The sequence below is a fragment of the Cebus imitator genome, unplaced genomic scaffold (assembly GCF_001604975.1).
Source record: "Cebus imitator isolate Cc_AM_T3 unplaced genomic scaffold, Cebus_imitator-1.0 Scaffold274, whole genome shotgun sequence".
Lineage (NCBI taxonomy): Eukaryota > Metazoa > Chordata > Mammalia > Primates > Cebidae > Cebus > Cebus imitator.
Window position 1 is genome coordinate 151920 of NW_016107589.1, and position 20225 is coordinate 172144.

General features: G+C 39.8%; 1 protein-coding gene across 1 annotated transcript in view; it reads right to left on the reverse strand.

The window, feature by feature from the left end:
• CTNNA1 (catenin alpha 1) overlaps positions 1–20225 on the reverse strand; it is a 175551-nt gene that overhangs the window by 105059 nt on the left and 50267 nt on the right. Inside the window, exons 4-6 of the mRNA XM_017500916.2 lie at positions 14889–15055; positions 14213–14332; positions 2301–2567 (exon numbers count right to left, since the gene is read on the reverse strand). Coding sequence (XP_017356405.1) covers positions 2301–2567; positions 14213–14332; positions 14889–15055 — 554 coding nt within the window. The remainder of the gene's footprint in view (positions 1–2300; positions 2568–14212; positions 14333–14888; positions 15056–20225) is intronic.

Sequence of the window (20225 nt, forward strand, 5' to 3'; positions counted from 1 at the left end):
ACACACACGATCTCTAACCTTAAAGTTTCAAAAAGAAACGCATTTATAGTGAATTTCTATTTTCCTCACCTTACACATCTCATCAAATTTTCTAAATAATTCAGTCTCAAATTTATCTTATGTCTAAATTAGAGACTTTCTTTCCTCAAAGACCTCTACTATTCTATAAGAGATGATAGCAATCCTTCCAAAAAGCTACTCTATAAGGAAGAACTGCTCCAATAAAAATAAACCCTTTTTCGGCCAGGCACCATGCCTCTTGCCTATAATCCCAACATTCTGGGAGGCCGAGGCAGGTAGATCACCTGAGGTTGGGAGTTGTAGACCAGCCTGACCAATATGGAGAAACCCCACCTCTATTAAAAGTAAAAAATTAGTCAGGTGTGGTGGTGCATGCCTGTAATCCCAGCTACTCAGGAGGCTGAGGCAGGAGAATCGCTTGAACCTGGGAGGCAAAGATTGTAGTAAGCCAAAATCGCACTCCAGCCTGGGCAACAAGAGTGAAATTCTGTCTCAAAAAAAATAAATAAATCCTTTTTCTTTCTCCCTTTCCCCTCCCGACTCCACTTACATCCAGCTTTCCCAGTGCTTAGTGAGGTCTGGTCACAAGTAAGCTATAAGTACAAGGTAAAACATCAGCATCCTCAAGACAGCAGTTATTGGTGTCCCTCCAATCTCTCCCCTTGACATAATTTATTCTCACACTGATAAATGTCTGTGCAAATATTATGGCTTTAATTTTTCTTTATAGAAACTATGTCTTTATTGATTTCAACTTAAATGCCAAATTTTTTTCTACCAAAACCTTGCCCTTTTCCAATAAGTATACATTTCTTCCTTCCCTTCCAAAGAACCCTGTTTTCAAACTGAAAATGCAATACCTTCAGTTCATTATTAACCTACATTTTAGCTGATCATTTTTCTTACCAGGTTAGGTTATTACAGGATTTCTCTTGTCAAAACGCAATACAAAATGCTTTCTGGCCAACAAAAATGAGAAATGAATGGTCACAGAATTTTAATACAGTAACAGAGCCTCAACAGGCCTGAGATCATTTAGTACAAACCCTCATTTTACAAATAAATACCTGTGGCCCTGAGAAGTTAAATGGTTTCTGGTAGATATTACTCAACTTAGGGCAAAATGTGCTACTACTCTGAAAGATACCCAATGTTGCCAAATTTTGAGGGGGGAAAAAAACAACATTACTAGTAAATTTTAACATGCACCGTAAGAGTTTGTTATAAAATAGTTTAATGTTTAAAGCTCCATGGTAAAAACTGAGTTCTAATACCAAGGTCTTTAGGCTTAACATGCCTTCTTGCTTTATGAAAAGTCTTAAATCAGCCATGCATATCAACAAGGATCAGCTACCTAAGCCAAAGTAAGGTAGCGAAAGAAAGGAAAGAAAGAAAAAGTAAAGACAAAAAAACAAAAACAAAACCAAAACAAAAAAAAACACCTTAAAAACAAAATGTACTCCACTGTATTATTATTATTATTTTATAATTCACAGCATCCCTACTTTATGAAAAGATGCTGGCCACCTGGAACACAATTTCTCTTCCTTTATTTGTTTTTAATTTGCTCCAACATTACTTTTAAAGCCCTTAAAAAAAAAAAGAAAAAGAAAACTTAAACTGCTGCCATCTACTGGAAGCCATGAGGCATTGTGGGTAGGAATTAAAAACACATAACCCACCAGGTAATTACCATTAGAGTTGTGTACACAGGACAGACCTAGAGCATCATTTATGAAAAGTAATTATGGCATTATGCTAAGAAAGTGTTTTAATCCCAAATTTGCTTCCACTTGATTAAATTTTTGTTTATTATTCCACTGTAGTCATTGAAAAGAAGTATACCTAGGCAGACAGGGATTAGAATGATGCTACTTTTGCTGCAGTCACTTAGGATGTTTCTCTGTCTCCCAATAGACCATGGCCTCTTGGGGCAGACCCTACGTGTACTTTGTTTCTGTACCTACCATAGCTTCGTATCTGCCAGAAGATCAAAATCTTGGTTGAAATGAACCAAACTCATATCCTCAATAAACAATGACCTCATAGGAAACACAAGCTACATAAAAGAATCCAGAAATTTAATTCAAACTAAAAATAAACGTTTTAGGCCAAGTTAAAATCAAGTAAACTGATGATTCATAATTTCTTTTGACTTAGATTACAGATCTAAGTGGAAACTGAGCTATCATTAGAGGCCTTGATCACTTTTCCCCAGAAACCTGTTATCTTTTGAGGAATGGTCAAAAGCTAGAAATTTCCACCCAAGCATAACTTACATCAAAGTTATTGAGTGCATACGCCAGTTCTCCTCCTCCGCCCTGGTGCTGAGAGGCATCGTCTGAGGCAGTGGCCTGGGCTGCATTGGAAATGCCTGTGACCGCCTGCTGCAGCTGCTTGTATATCAGGTCCCTGTTGGCCTTATAGGCTGCGACATCAGGGTGCTGTAGGCATGCCTGGGATGCGGTATAGAGGATCGGAACGTTCTTCTGCAGGATTCCTCTAGCTGCGGCCATCTGATCACGATGGCCAACATCTTTCAGTTCCTACAAGAGTAAAATAAGAAATTGGAGCACTCTTTATATGGGTTCTACTCATATAAAAATTTGTTGGTAAATGCTGAAAAGTTAGAATTTCTACTAATTAGACACATTATCTTCATTAACAATCCAGTTGAAAGTCAATCAAAGAAGGCAGTATGGCTTAGCAGGTAAGATTCTGATCTTTGTAATCATACAGACCTAGATTTCTCCTGGATATTTTGTGACCTTATTTTAAACCCTCAGGGCTACGGTTCCCCTTCTGTCAAAGAAAAGCAGTAATAGGCATCTTACTGTTTTGAGGATTAAATGAGATAATGTATGTGAAGTACTTAGTACAGCACTCAATAAGGCATTAAATAAAAGACAAAACTCCCTAGCATCTTGATTACAACTCTATATAGATATATGTAGTATTCCAATCAAAAATAGAAAGATCATGAAGAGATACATTCAAACAGAGTTAAGACCTATTATGAGGATTATTTTTTATTAAGTTATACAATTTCATTTTAAGAGTTTTGTGAAATTTGGTCCAGGATACCAGAGGTATGCATGAACTAGGTAAACTAGGTGAGGATATGGCAAGGCTATTCTCACAAGCATGTAACTCCTCCCCTCGCCTTCCCCACCCCAAAGACCACTTTAGGACACAGAACCATACTTTTCATACACAGTACATTAACAGTTCACAGGACACTAAGCCATAAAGTTGAGACATATGTGCTTCATAACCCCAATCTATGATTACAATATTCTGCATAGATGTGGTCTTAAACTGTGTTGTTTTTTTTTTTTTAATTTCTTCTACCCCATAATTTCAATTCACAGTATGAAGGATCTGAGGTCCTTGGCATCATTTCCACTAATGATGGCATCTACTTGATAGGCTGAGTAGATACGCTAAGTGACAAATAAGTGATGCCAAAAATAAACAAGATGGGAATGGGAAGCGAGTATTTCTGGTATCCCCCTTATACTCGCATTACTCAGAAGGGAAAAAAAAGGCTTTCGTAAAAGTGGATCACCACCACAGAAGAATACAAGTGATAACTGTAAATGATCACTAAATGTAGCCCAACTCTATTTTACATGTGAAGATGTCAATGTCATCAACTGAATCCGAGAGTATGCATTTAAACATTTTGAGTATTATATGTGTAAACAGTAAGAGAAAATTGACCAAGTTAAAAAGGACAAAGTCAATTACTCAATTAGCCGTCTGACTTAGCTATTTAGTGGTTCATCTTTCTAGATGAGTTCTTAATTAGGCATTAGAGACACCAAACTGGCTTCCTTTTTCTGAAACTTCATCTTAGTATATATATTTAGGTTTGCATCTTTATTCAAACTTTGTATAATATGACAGCTTACTTTTCCTCCTAGAATTCTTTCTTGTTTGGAATCTAAATTTGCAAGTAATAGCTCACAGCACTCCAAATGCCCTGTAACATAGTACATTAGGCTAAATATTCAAAAACAGGACCCTGTAGATTTAAAGAATCAGTGATCATTTAAAGACTCAAGCAACAAGGGGCTGTGACTACACATTACACTTAAACAGCTGGTGCTCATATTTTCTGTGGCATTTTCTAAATGCCTTCACCACAATCTAGGGGGTTCTTAAAGTTTTCTAGGAAGGAATTTGCCTTAAAGCACTTAAATTGTCCACTGTTTTACAAAAATGCTTTGCAATCAGCTTTGGCATTCCTCCTATCTATGACCTAGATCAGCACAGCCTCTTTAAAGGTTACCAAAGAGACTCGTGGTCATCTCAAGTTAGTAGGTGCCATAATTACTATTGCTGAATAGTAATTCACGACTTTCCTAAGCCACTGCCTGGTATGGTACAAACTTCTACTTTTCCAAAGACTACATTGGGCTAAATATTCAGAAACAGGATCCTGTGGATTTAGAGAATTGGTGATCATTTCAAGACTTGAGTTACGACAAGGAGCTAGGGCTAACCATTATGTTTAAACAGCTGGTGCATATGTTCTGTGTGGCATTTTCTAAATGTCTTGCCCTCATCATACTGTATCTCTGATAGACTCCTATTTACAAAGTATTAGGGATATATTTTAATCTATGATGAAAATAACAATGAAATACCATCATTTGTCCTGACTGCTAAACTATTCTTTTTTCTCTCTTTAGAGCTGCTCTTGCCTTAGCACAAAGAAATTTTTTACATAAAGAAACGGACACTATCACAATACAGCACTATTTATTATAGTAAGAATAATGATTAAAAGTATTCTTTTCAACATATATAATGCCAATAAGTAATCCAGATTACTGAGGAAAGTGGCCTATTAAGCAACTTATTAATTACTTATGAAATTAGTCTCTTGGTCTACTTTAGCTTTCATAATCCCCAACTTCACCAATCCAGTGATGGTTCAAGCAGACTCAGGAACAGTCAAAGAACTGCTTTCAATGTAATCTGAACTATCCATCCCATGGATTCACCAAGAAATAGAAGCTAACTTCTAAGCAATCTATAACACTGCGTTTAACCAAGAGCTGAGAATTCAAGTGAAAGCCTCCTCTCATTTCTATCTTAACAATATAAAATTACAGCCATAGATTTCTCCTGGATACAAATGGCTACACTTAAAAAAAAAAGGGTCCATGGTCAAATAAGCCAACCAGTCCAAATTATTTACAAATAAAACACTGACAATAACATCACTATTCAGTGTCTGTTCAGGATTTCAGAAAAAAAAAAAAAAATCACAAAAGGAAAGAATTCATAGACTAAGTAATAAATAAGAAGCATTACATTCTCACCAAATACCTCAATAAGCTCTCTGTACACGGAGGGAGGGAATGTAAGCATCAAGGCATTACATAACTAGTATGTTAGGAAGCCAGAGTCGACAATGTGAGGCAGAGGTGGTCCTTCTCATAGGAGCCAGGGTTGATGCCAACTCATCCTTACTTCTGCCATCACTTTTACATTCACAGTCAAAGAACAGCATAGAGCTAATGAAATTCAACACTTCTAGTCAGCAAATAATATTTCAACCACACTTAATTAAAAAGCAACTGATTAGGGTCACACTTAGAATCCAATTCCAGTACAGCAAAGCAGTTTAGTCACTCAGTTGTTAAACAAGTATTTATTGAACACCACTATACCCAGGCAATGTTCTAGGCAGTAGGGATTATAGGAAGAATTAAAATACACTATCTCTGTCCTCTGGAGCCAAATAACCTGTGTTCAAATCCTGGCTCCACTACTTGTCAGTTGAGAGACCTTGCCAGATTACATGACCTCTATTAAAATTAATATGCAACCAGTTATAGTATCTATCTCGCATTACTGTGTTAAGATTAACTGAGTTTATATTTACAAAGTGTTTAAAATAGTGACATAAGATGGCCAACTAGCAGCTCCTAGCATTCATCCCCCTCAAAACAACACCCAAAACACGACTAAACAACTACATTTTAACAAAAATAACTGAGAGCACCAGAGTGCATCAGAGGAGTTACAAAAACCCTAGTTACAAAACTCAAGGCAGCCACATGGAAAAAGGAAGGAAACACCAGGCCTCCACCACCCTATACCCCAATCATAATCACCTGGGAACCAGGACAAACCTCCCTACTGGAAGGAGGTAAGCAAGAGGATCTCAGCAACCCCCATCAATACCTCGGACACATATAGACCTCACCACTGTCCCTGCAGTTCTCATAGGCACTAAGCCCAGCTGAGGGAGCTGCCTGGAGTCCACACTGCTGTGTTCCCTCCAAGAAGGGGGCAACACTGTGACTTGCCCTCTATGGCACATGCAACTACTGCGCTATACCATCTTGGAAATGGAACTATAGCTGGAGTGTGTCTTGCTCCTGGTGTTAGTAACCAAAGCTTCCCTTCATCCCCAAGGCTAAGTCACCACCAGACTATCACAACCCATTGGCCAAACATCCCCAAACTGCAAGCAACTGTTATACCCTTACTCATGGGGCCAAGGAGAAAGGAAGCCACTCCATCTACCCTACTTCTCTCCCTGTATTAGCCCATTCTGGCATCGCTATGAAGGACTACCCAAGACTGGGTAATTTATAAAGAAAAGAGGTTTAATTGGCTCATGGTTTCACAGGCTGTACAGGAAGCATAGCTGGCGGAGGTGACGGGTGGGGGTCGTTTAGGGCCCTTACAATCATAGCAGATGGCAAAGAGAAGAGAATCATGTCTTACATGGCCAGAGATGGAGGAAGAGAGCGAAGGAGGTTTTAAACAACCAGATCTGTGAGAACTCACTCGGGAGAACAGCAAGGGGGAAATCAGCCTCCACAATCAAATCACCTCCTACCACACCTCTCTTCCAACACTGGGGATTACAATTCAACATGAGATTTGGGTGGGGATGCCGATTCAAACAGTATCACACCCCTTTCAGGAAAACAGTACCTTCGCTGCTCAGAGGAATCACCCCACACTGGTGCCCAATTTGAAGCAGTGCCTTGCATGCAAGGAAATGGCACCCAGAGCAGTCACGCATCCAAATACCTTAGCAGAGGTAGCTCCCTGCATCCCAAGGAAACAATGCCTGGATTGCCCAGAAAAGTCATGCCCCCGAGGCCTTAGCTGAAGCAGTACCTTGTCTCCTGAGGAACTGGTGCCCTGAAGCAGCTGAGCATCCCAGGGCTAAGCTGACATAATAACCTGCATCCAAGGAAACAGAGCAGTGGCTGAGCAGAGAGAGACTAGCCCTACAGGCCAAACATCTCTAGTAGCCTGTTTCCCTAAAGTGGGAACCCCTGGAGTCTGAACTGCTGAGACACTCCTCTCCTTGCAGAGTAGGTAATCGCTGTGCTGTACCCCCACCCCATCCAGAGCACACACAACTGCCATTCTGCGATACATGCTGCTGTTGCACCTGGCTTCACAGAGCCTAGGATACTGCCATCCGGGGGACCAGAGTCACTACTAGATGATGCCTCATCCTCTGGGCCCCAACTTGCCACTGAGCCCTATTGGCTCAGGTTCCCAAATTGTAGATAGGCACACCCTGCTCCCTGGGCCCAAACCTCCAGAGCACCCCTCTTCCCTAGTTGCGCCAATGCTGTGTCCTGCTCCCTAGGGGGAAGAATCACACCTCAACCTAGGCCCCTGGGCCAAAGCTACTGAAGTGCCTCAGAGTCACAGATCCTGGCTTTATGAGCAACCGACATCCAAATCTGCCAGAGAGAACAAAGCCAGGCACTCATTACATCCCAAGATGCAGGTGCCACAGTAAGTTCACAAAACCCTGAACCTGGGACCCCTGCCCCCCAGCCACTCCAAGCACCTGTATCTGGAAGCCAGAGCTACAGCAGCTGCTTATCTTGTACACTGTGTCATACCTGACACAAGGATCCCCTGACACAAAGAGGGATCACCCCACCTACTGTGGGATAAACAGGAGGAGGACCCCCAAAAGCCCTTGACACCAAGGACCTACACAACTGCCACAACTACCACCATCTTCTACAGCCTAGGCAACTGAGGTACCCAAAGCTACTGATGATTTCGAACACAGATGAAGAAGCTGCATGAAGACTGTACCACTGCTCCTCCTGAGCACAGAGTCACCACTCTCCAGCCAGCACACTAAAATCCAATTGCAAGGGAAAGTCTCTATAAAAGCCATTTAAAAGACTACAGAAGAGGTGACTGTCCTACCAGGTGCAAAGACATCAAAACAGGGACAGAAGAAACAAGAAAAAGCAAGTAAATATGACACCAACAAAGGAACATAACTCTTTAATACTAGAACCCAATAAAAAGGAAGTCACTGTGAGCCCAGGAGTTTGGGACCAACCCAGGCAACATAACACAAGACCTTATCTTTACCAAAAAAAAAAAAAAAAAAATAGCTGGGTATGACATGACTGTAGCCCCAGCAACGTGGGAGGCTGAGATTGGAGGATCACTTGAGGCTGCCAAGAAAACGCCACTGCACTCCAGCTTGGGCACAGAGCAAGACCCTCTCTTTAAAAAAAAGGAGGGGGGAGGAAATCAAATTGCCAGAAAAAGAATTTAAAATATTGTCCAGATGCAGTGGCTCACACCAGTAATCCCAGCTATTTGGCGGGTGGTGGAGTCCGGAGAGAAGGGGGTTAAGGCAGAAGAATCATGTGAACCTGGGAGGCGGAGATTGCAATCAGCCAAGATCATGCCATGCACTCCAGCCTGGGTGACAGAAAACAGAGTGAAAGTCTGTCTCAAAAAAGTAATAACAAAATATAATAAAATAATTATCTTAGGGAAACTCTAAGAGATACAATAAAATACAGACAGAAAATTCACCAAAATCAGGATGTGAATGAGAAATTCAACAAAAAGAAAGTATGAAGAAAAACCAAACAGAAATCATGGAGTTAAAGAATGTAATGATGAAAAACAACAACAACAAATTCCGTAAAAAATACAATAGAAAGCTTCAAAAGATTTCATCAAGAAAATCTCAGAACTTGAAGATAGGTAGTTTGAAATTACCCACTCAGAGAGAGAGAGAGAAAAAAAAAAAGAAGAATGAAAAAGAGTGAAGAAAGCCTGCAAAACTTATGGGAGAGCATTAAATCAACAAATATTCCTATCACAGGAATTCCAGAGGGAAGAAAGACATAGAAAATCTATTTAATGAAATAATAGCTGGAAACTTTCCAAGTCTGGGCAGAGATATGACATATAGTCTCAAAACACCCAAAAAGTCCCCAAAGAGACTGAAGCAAAAATCAAAAAAACTAGTTGTAGTTATTGGGTAGTTATATACCTAAGGCACATTATAGTCAAATTGTCAAAAGTCAAAGACAAAGATAAAATTCTATAAACAGCAAGAGAAAAGCATCAAGTCACATAAAAGGGAATCCCCACTAGACTAACAGCAGATTTCTATGCAGAAACCCTACAGGCCAGAAAAGAACAGGAGAAAATATGTGCAAGCTATTAGTCTGATAAGAGATTATTACCCAGAATATACAAACAACTCAAGAGCAAAAACTCACATAATCTGATTTTTAAATAGGCAAATGTAGTCAGGCACAGTGGCTCACAACTGTAATCCAGGCACTTTGGGGCACCAAGGTGGGTGGATCATTTTTGAGGTCAGGAGTTCAAGACCAGCCTGGCCAACATGATGAAACCCTGACTCTACTAAAAATACAAGAATTAGCTGGGAATGCTGGTGCATACCTATAGTCCCAGCTACTCAGAAGGCTGAGGCAGAGGTTGCAGTGAGCCAAGACTGTACCACTGCACTCCAGCCTGGGTGACAGAGTGAAACTCTGTTTTTAAAAAAACAATAATAGGCCTGGTGCATTGGCTTATGCCTGTAATCCCAGCACTTTGGGAAGCTGAGGCGGGCAGATCACAAGGTCAAGAGATCCAGACTATCCTGGCCAACATGGTGAAACCCCGTCTCTACTAAAAATACAAAAATTAGCTGGGTGTGGTGACACGCGCCTGTAGTCCCAGCTACTTGGGAGGCTGAGGCAGGAGAATTGCTTGAACCTGGGAGGCAGAGGCTGCAGTGAGCCAAGATCACACCACTGCACTCCAGCCTGGCACCTGGCGACGGAGCAAGACTCTGTCTCAAAAAAATAAAATAAAATAATAATAATAATAATAATAAAAGGCAAATGAGCTAAATAGACATTTCTCAAAAGAAGACACATAAATGACCAAAAGGTATATGGAAAGATCCTCAACATCACTAATGATCAGAGAAAAGCAAATCAAAACCTCAATGAGGTATCATCTCACTACAGTTAGAACGGCTATTAGCAAAACAAACAAAAAGGCCGGTGGAAACGCAGGGAAAGGGGAACGCTTACACAGTGATGGTGGGAATGTAAATCAGTACAGCCATTACAGAAAACTGTATGGAATTTCCTCAAAAAACTAAAAATAGAACAATCATATGATCCAGCAATCCCACTACTGGGTATTCAAAAGAAAGGAAATCAGTACATCAAGGAGAGACGTGCATTCCTGTTTACTGCAGCTCTATTCACAATAGCCAAGATATGGAATCAACGTAAGTGTCCATCAACAGACAAATAACATGTGGCATATATTCACAATGAAGTACTATTTAGCCATTAAAAAAAGACAACATTCTGTCATTCGTGGCAACATGTATGAGCTTAGAGGACACTATGGTAAGTCAAATAAGCCAGGCACAGGAAGATAAATACGTTTTCACTTATAAGCAAGCTTAAAAAGTTGACTCATAGAAGTGATGAAGTGTAATGGGGAGAGGTGGGTAGCCAAAGGTTAGTTATCACATACAAATACAGAGTTAAATAGGAGGAATAAGTTCTATTGAAGGAGGCCAGTGGACAGTGCCCAAAAGAAAGAATAAGTTTCCATCAGGCTAGGCTCTTAGGATAAAATGAGTATTTGTTTGATTTCCAAGAAACACATTACGTAGTCTACTGGAATATACATCAAGGCCCAAGTCTATAAAAGGCCATTTTGTGAACAGGGCGCACAAAGGAGCCCATGACCAGTCTAGTCTATTCAGTGAATTCTCTTTTAGGAGGCTAAGGTTAATGACTAAAGAATTAGACCCAAGGAAAACCATAAATGATCATAACTTACTATAAATCGAAGAAAATGGAAATATGTATCATTCAAAATCCTGGCAGAAAAAATAGAATAAAATCAAATCGGGTGACTCAAAGGCAGTTTAGAGACTATGCTATTATACAAAAGTATGCACAAAATACAGAGAAACTACAAAGCTGGTAGGACACTTAGGCATGAAGAGACAAGAGGAGGCAGTAGTTACCAAAACCAGGGAGGAAGATGTGTAGAGAATGCCACCTGACAGGACAGCCATCACTTTTAGCAACCCAGGGCACCCACCAGGAAAGAGGCCTGAGAGTAACACCCTAGGCCTCATTCTATCTCCTTTGACCTCCTGCTGGTGCTCCCACTCACCAAGCCCAAGCAGGAGCCCATGGATGAAATCTAGACAGGTTAGGTCCCTGGGGCAGAGAACAGGGTAAACAAGGGTGGGAAACAATATGGATGGGGAAACAACATGGAAGGGCAAACAGAAGATTATCTAGAATGTATATAATAACTCCAATTATTTCTGTGACATCTTATTTCAGAAAAGTTTGGCATTTACTACTACTTTAAAAAAAAAAACATAAAAAAAATACATAAAGGATTAAGTACTAGGAACTCTCCATAGATCCATGGCACACGGTATTAAAACTTAGGCACTGAGATGTATTTGGCTTTGGAAGAAAATAAACAACAACAAAAACTCAGGTAGCATTACTTTCTAGTAGGTTTCTTGAATAGCATACAAATTCCAGATGATTATAATATTTCACCTCAAGAACACCATCTATCTACTTATTCTACCATTTTGCAATGACGCACACTAATGAGTGGCAGTCTTAATGTTTATTTTGTTTAAATAATAGTAAGTCTTCATAAACCAAGATCAGACTAGGTTTTAAACCAGTAGGATTATTTGCCAAACTGTATCTTTTAAATATAACTTAATCTTTATTTCACATATTCAAATGAGAATTTGTATCAAAACCATTCATTAGAACAAATTGTGAACATAGTTTGGCCAACTTGCCATATTTACAGGATTACTATCTATTCCATAGGTTCTTCTCAGGGTCAATTCACTCCAGCAAAAAAAGACACTTGTAATTAATATGATGGAGACTAAGCCAACAAACGAATAAATGATAAAAGCACATTGAGCCTACACTAACTTAGGCATACCAACCTAGCTATATTACCATATATAATCTTAAGTACTAGAAATGCAAAACCAGGATCTCACATATATAGTTAGTATGATCCTATTTTATGACTTTAAATTTAAGCAATAGGCTATTATTCACCAACTGCCCACTAACAAGGCCCTTCTTAGTGCCTGGCACTATATTAAATACTATACATACATTATTCAATTGAATCCTTTCAACCCTATGGCACAGATTTTTAATATTAATGTAAATATAACCAAATGACTAAGACATCTCCAGAGCAGAGGCTGTCATATATTAAACATTAATAGTATTTAGCTAGGCACAGTGGCTCATGTCTGTAATCCCAGTACTTTGGGAGGCCAAGGCGGGAGGATATCTTGAGCCTAGGAGTTCAAGACCAGCCTGGGCAACATGACAAAACCCTGTATTTGTATCTACAAAAAATACAAAAATTAGCCAGGTGTGGTATCCCGTGCCTATAATCCCAGCTACTGGGGAGGCTGAGGTGGGAGGATCACCTGACCTAGGGAAATTGAGGTTATGTGATGGAACCACTGCACTCCCACCTGGACAACAGAGTGAGACCCCTGTCTCAAAAAAAAATTTTTTTAAGTATTTACTGGCAACCATCTTGCCTTAATGAAAAGAGTCTATAGCAGTCATTGTGGGTTGCTTACACAAATCCATTCCCTACTCCCACCCCCAACCCAACTTCCTACTACCTGTCAGACCTTTTGTTGGGTATTTCTATACTCAGGAAGGTTATCCCTTAACCCAGAGCAGAAAGTGGATCCGGATTACTCTGAGTCAGCCATACTCCTTTCCTCTTAACAGTGATAATAGGAATAGGCATTTTGCACAATTCAGATTTAGGACCAGTCTGCTAGGGGTTCCTAGACTGTTTGCTTATAAAGAGAGACACATGGAAGAAACAGTTCTTTTTTCCCCTCAATGGACATATTGATATGTGCAAATGTCATGCACAAGCTTCTGCAGCCACCCCAGTGCCAGGCACACTGAAGTTGGCAGTGGTGAAAAATAACAAGAACCTGGATCCTTGATGATTCAGCAAAGCTGTTATATTTAACAACCCTGAAGTCACTTAACGTAACTCAGGACTTATTTAATGAGAAAATAAATCCTCCATTTTCCAAGCAGTTTGGGAGTTGGGATTTCTGCAATCTCCAGTGCAAAGTATCCTAATGAATAAAGGTATTAGCTAATAACAACAATTCTTCTGGGGGCTTGTTTTAAAACAAGAATTTAAAGCATAAGCTTGATCAGGACTATGAAAGGTATAAGAAGATGGATAGCAATGTGTGTATTCTCCCTGGAGAATATACACCTGAAACACACAGCGTCCAACAGCAAGGGTAAAGGAAAGGTTTCAAAGCACCCCAACAGTGAAAATGTCAAAGTCCCAGAGCGTTCCTGGAGCTTGGAAAAGTAACACTGATCCTCATGCCACACAATGGAAACTACTAACAATTAATAAGAAACAATTAAAAAGTAAAACCCGGGGCTGGTGGGGCAAGGTATGGAGACACTCTCTGATAGATAATTCCAGTATGGATTAAGGTTTTATTAAAAATCTGAAAAAAACTGCACCACTAACTCAGGTTAATCCTTAAACACACAAAGCCCTATTACCTCTCCAGACACTACCTTCATCACAAGTTGTTAAGCTACTTAAAATGTTCACAAGAATTAAATAGGAGTGTAACATGAATGCAATGTAATTACAACTTTATTAACAGTACACTTCTGAAAAGACACCTTAAATGTTTTTAATGGAACTATATTGGCAAAGGTAGGTCATGGTACTTTTAGAAAACAGCAGAATGAGTTTTTCCCTCTAGATAGTAAAATAAACAACTGTTTAATATATACCCAAATCATGATTATACCTGTTGCCTTTTGGCTGCCATAATGTTCAGCTTATCCACTTCAGGTTTTAGGGCTTTATACTGTATTCCTAAGTCTTGTTCATTGCCAGCATTCCTTAACTTCAAGATACCATCTTCCACCTATTAAAAAAAAAAAGACCGCAAAAAAACAAAAATTCTGAAGGTAAGTCTGTAAATAAAGACGATGACATTCTAGAAATTTTCATTCCTGTTAACAGTTACTCAAAAAGCAATCCAAATTTAACTCTCTTGAGTTTGCACGGTCCTCTAACATTTAAACAGTGATTACACAGGATCTTCATAGGAAGTGGGAAAGACACTAATATTGGCCTCTACCTAAAAGTACAAAATTTAACGTATCTTGGTCTCTGAACTCCAGAACTCTACTAGTACAAGGAAATATTTAATCACTATTGGAAAAAGGGAAGGAATCAAAACAGTATCTTTGCTACAAGACCTTCAATAGAGCCAAGACCACGCTGGCTCATAACAGTCAGGATGATATATACTTGGAATAGAGGAGTAAGTGGAAATTAAACAAAAACATCCCTGGTCCATTGAGATAAACCAAATTCAAAACCAAACTAAACCCTAGGGAATGCTGAACTAAGGAAGACCAGTAGCAGTCTTACCGTGATAGAACAAATTACTGACACAGACAGGCCTATATACTTACAACTTTCAGCTGAACAAGTAGTTTGTAGACATCTGCCATGTCAGCCAAAATCAGCAACCGGGTAACAGCAGAGAGTAAAGCTCGAGCTGCCCGAACCATGTTGCCTCGCTTTACAGAAGAGCAGGGATCATCTGCGAACTCTCCCGCAGCAGTCTTCATCAAATCACCTGTTTTACAGAATGAAAAACAATCTCAGCAAGAATTAACCCAAATAAATGATCTACATTTTTAAAAATATAAAAATAATCCAAACATTGTATATTTCATGCACAAATTTAGTTTAAGACTTCATTTTTGTTGTTTGCTGTACTTTAGTTGGTTTTACAGCTATCACTTAAAAAAGCACCTTCATATATTGCTGGTGAAAGCAAATTATATAGAAAGTGACTTGATACTATGTATCAAGAGGCTTAAAAATATTTCTCTTTGATCTATTAATGTTCCTTTCCAAAAAAGGGACAATGTGTATCCAAAAAGAGAAAGATTCAAGATTTGAACAGGGAAAAAAAAAAAAAAAAATCTTATCTAACGCAATCTACTCATATCCATAGAACAATACAGAACAGGGCAACAATTATGCAGAACCACCACACTTCATTAATCATCCCAACTATATAATGTGTACAGCCTTAAAGAGACTCACTGGTATGTGAAAATACAGAGTTCAGCCACTGATTCATTCATTTCCTTCACAAATCGCTACCAAAAGTTCAAATGCTCAACAATAAACATGTAGTTAAGTAAATTATGGTGTAGCTACAATTGACTATTAAAATATTTTTATATATATGAAAAATGTTAAGCAGAAAAAAATGAAATTATAAATGTATATGTTTCTTTTTAAATACAGAGGAAAGACTGGAGTCAAAAGGCAAATAATAGTTATGATTAGTTTACACACTGCCTCTTTACATATTTGGTACTTATAAACAGTTTCTATAATGAAGAGGCATTGTATCTATAATTTTTTTTAAAAACTAGATAAAAACATATAAAATAGCTTTTACCATAGCTATTAGGAATATCCGATTTATATATTCCTGAGCTCAAGAATTTATTTATAGGCTGGGCACAGTGGCTGACACCAGCCATCCCAGTGCTTTGTGAGGCTGAGGCTATAGGATTTCTTCAGCCCATGAGTTTGAGGCTGCCGTGAGCCATGACTGGACCACTGCACTCTAGCATGGGTGGCAGAACAAGACCCTGTCTCTTAAAAAAAAAAAAAAAATTTAAGAATTTATAACATTTCCTAGAAACTTGTGGAACTTATATTTTCTGTCAATTGTGTCTATTAAAATTATTTCCAGTGCCCACTGTCACTCTTTTCTTATACCTAGAAACAACTAAAAGGGCCAGTGTTGCGTCTTGTCCACTGGTTATAAAAATAAGGCCTGTATGGAGACTATCTTTGGAATCCTGGAAAAGCAATTACTCCCTCCTTTGGCTGAGCAAGCCCACTTCAGTTCAGATTAAAGCCTAAAAGCCATTCACTCTCTCATGTCTTCCATGAATTTGTTTAAAAACAACAAAAAAAAGGCACTTTCAAGTAGCCTACCTATTTCTCAACAGACCTACCAAATTTCTCCTGGCTATCATCTTTGGATACACAATACAAGCAGAAGAGGGGAATTACAGAGTTAAAAGGCTTTCCTGGATCTAACGTAGTCTTCTCTTAGATCTTCAGGAAGATACAGACATATGGCAATCATTACATGGATTCGTAATATTAATACTGATATCTCATGGTATTTTAAAAGATGTAGCGCCATTCATTCTTTTGTTTAACAAATGTCTGAGCACCCATCACACATCAAGGGCTATATTGGGTGTCTGTGAACCAAAACACAAGAAGCAGCCAGTGGCCTCCTGGAGCTCTATGGAGGGAGAGACAATTAACAGCTGGTTAACACAAGGCACCTAGTCTCAAAAGGTTCACAAATTATAGAGTATTACAATGCACCCCAAATTAAATAGCCTCGTGAACAAGGTGCTATGGAAATATACTAAAGAAAACCTCACTCAGGAAGAATTTATCTGCAAAGCCTTGCAGAAAGAGATATTTGCCTTAAAATATGTTAATACTGTCTTAGGCTGGGCACAGTGGCTCACGCCTATAATCCCAAGCACTATGGGAGGCCAAGGCGGGTGATCACCTGAGGTCTGGAGTTTGAGATCAGCCTGGCCAACGTGGTGAAACCCTGTCTCTACCAAGAAAATACAAAAAATATAGCCAGGCATGGCAGCAGGCGCCTGTAATCCCAGCTACTCGGGAGGCTGAAGCACAAGAATTGCTTGACCGAGGGAAGTCAAGGTTGCAGTGAACCGAGATTGCACCACTGTACTCCAGCCTGGGCAAGAAGAGGAAAACTCCGTCTCAAAAAATGTGTGAGTCAGGCCCTGTGTGTGTGTGTGTGTGGGGGGGGGGGGGGGGGGGTTTAAAATGTTTGGGGGGGGGGGGGGGGGGGGGGGGGGTGTCTTAAAATGTTATGAGAGAGAGAGAGAGAGAGAGAGAGAGAGAGAGAGTGTGTGTGTGTGTATGCTGTCTTAAACAATATTACTATCAAACGAGAGAGTAAGCAAGAGATGTTGACCTTATATAATAAGCAGAACTTCACCTTACTTAGCACTTACTACACACTAAAAGCAAACAAATTCATTTCCAAAACACAAAGCTGAATATACCATCCCTGCCTTCAAATAACTTATTCAGAAAAGATGGATATGACCATTAAGAAGTTATGTGCATTTTAACATACAAGCTGTAAGAAAGAAACACAAAGTGTCATGGGAATTCAAAGGACGAAGCACCAACAACCAGTTTGGGGAAGAAATGAAATGCCAGCAACAGCTTTATGGAAGGAATGGTACTCTGAAATGAACCCATCCCTCAAAGGATAGGAAGGATGTGGGCAGCAGAGTTAAGGAAGTTACCACCACCTCAAGCAGAAAGAACAGTAACATAATAATGTCCAACACTGGCTGGGTGCAGTGACTCACACCTGTAATCCTAGCACTTTGGGAGGCTGAGGCAGGTGGATCACATTAGGTCAGGAGTTCAACACCCACCTGGCCAACATGATGAAACCTCATCTCTACTAAAAATGCAAACAGCCAAACATGGTGGCAGGCACCTGTAGTATCAGTTACTTGGGAGACTGAGGCAGGATAATTGCTTGAACCCAGGAAGCAGAGGTTGCAGTGAGCAGATATCACACCACTGCACTCCAGCCTGGGTGACAGAGCGAGACTCTGTCTTAAAAACAAAAAACAACAAAAAACAGTCCAACATTTATTAAATATCTACTCTATGGCACTATACCTTTTTTTTTTTTTTTTTTTTTTGAGACAGAGTCTCCCTCTGTCGCCAGGTGCCAGGCTGCAGTGCAGTGGCGCAATCTCAGCTCACTACAACCTCAGCCTCCTGGGTTCAAGCAATTCTCCTGCCTCAGCCTTCCAGGTAGCTGGGACTACAGGCACACGCCACCATGCCCAGCTAATTTTTTTGTATTTTTAGTAGAGACAGGGTTTCACCATGTTGGCCAGGATGATCTCAATCTCTTGACCTTGTGATCCGCCCGCCTCGGCCTCCCAAAGTGCTGGGATTACAGGCTTGAGCCACCGCACCCAGCCACATATTTTTAAAATTCTATCACCCACCTAGAAAGTAGGTGGTATTAGCCTTTGTTTATAAATAATACAACTAAAGCTTATACAGATTAACTAACTTAATTCCTGCCACCTAACTAGTAAAGGGCAGAGCCTGGATTTGTAATGCCAATATTTATGCTCTTTGTAGAGCCACTTATCATACTGAGGTATACAATAAGAAGCTTGCATTATTATAATTCATATATTAATTAGGCTTAGAGGCATAATATCTAGTCTGAATTATCTAGTCTGAGGAGTAGGGGATATGTTTAGAAGCAGTAGAAGGCAGGAGTAGAAAGGCCATAAACAAACAGAATTCAATTCCCTGAACCAGAGGAAAGTCATATTATAGAGGATTAACCTATCTAAAGTACATACAATAAACCTAACCAGAGAGATGGATCAGAAAGCCACAGTGAGACCCCAGAAAAGGGTAGGGTAGTAGTAAACTACAAAGGCAGAGGTCAAAAGATCTAATCACCTTTGATTAAGCACAGTAGATTATTTACAGGTTGCAAGCTAGGGTGTTTCTGAGTGGGAGAAGAAGGCCAAAGCTGTATGAAAACACAAGTTGAGAAAGATTTTTTAAAAAATAAAAAAGCCAGGCACAGTGGCTCACGCCTGTAATCCCAGCACTTTGGGAGGCCAAGGTGGGCAGATCACCTGAGGTCAGGAGATCAGTACAAGCCTGACCAATATGGTGAAACCCCATCTCTACTAAAACTACAAAGAAAATTAGTCGGGTGTGGCGGTGGGCACCTATAATCCCAGCTACTCCTGACGCAGGAGAATCACTTGAACCTAGGAGGTGGAGGTTGCAGCGAGCTGAGATCATACCACTGCACTCCAGCCTGGGCAACAACAGCAAGACTCCATCTCAAAAAAAAAAAAAAATAAGAGAACTCTTGAGAACATCAGAATAAGGAAAGGAAGATTCTGTAATAAAAGAAACAGAAGAGAGCCAAGACTGCCAAAAACGAGAAAGTAAGACTTCTACGAGAAAACTGGTCAGCCAAAGCAAATGTAGACATAGTGATCCATCAACTATAATTGAGAATCCAGAAATGCATTCCGATTTTACCAACGGTGCCAAGAATACTCAAAGAAGAACAGTCTTTCCACAAATGGTGCTAAGACAAGTGCAATATGCAAAAGAATTCAGTTGGGCCCCTATCTCACACCATATATTTACAAAATTGATCAAAACTTAAATGTTAGAGCTAAAAATTATAAAACACTTAGAAGATATCACAGGTGTAAGTCTTCATGACCACTGATTCACAATGGTTTCTTAGCTATGACACCAAAAGTACAAACAACAGAACAAAAAACAGGTACGTTGGGCATCATCAAAATTTAAAACTTTTGTGCTTCAAAGGACACTATCAAGAAAGTAAAAAGACAACCCAAAAGTGGAAGAAAATTTCTGCAAACTATATATATGATAGGATCTAGTATCTAGAATATAAAAGAACTTACAAGCTGGGCGTGGTGGCTCACACCTGTAATCCCAGCACTATGGGAGGCTGAGGTGGGCTGATCACGAGGTCTCTGATGGAGACCATCCTGGTCAACATGGTGAAACCCATCTCTACTAAAAAATACAAAAATTAGCTGGGCGTGGTGGTGCGCACCTGTAGTCCCAGCTACTTGGGAGGCTGAGGCAGGAGAATTGCTTGAACCCAGGAG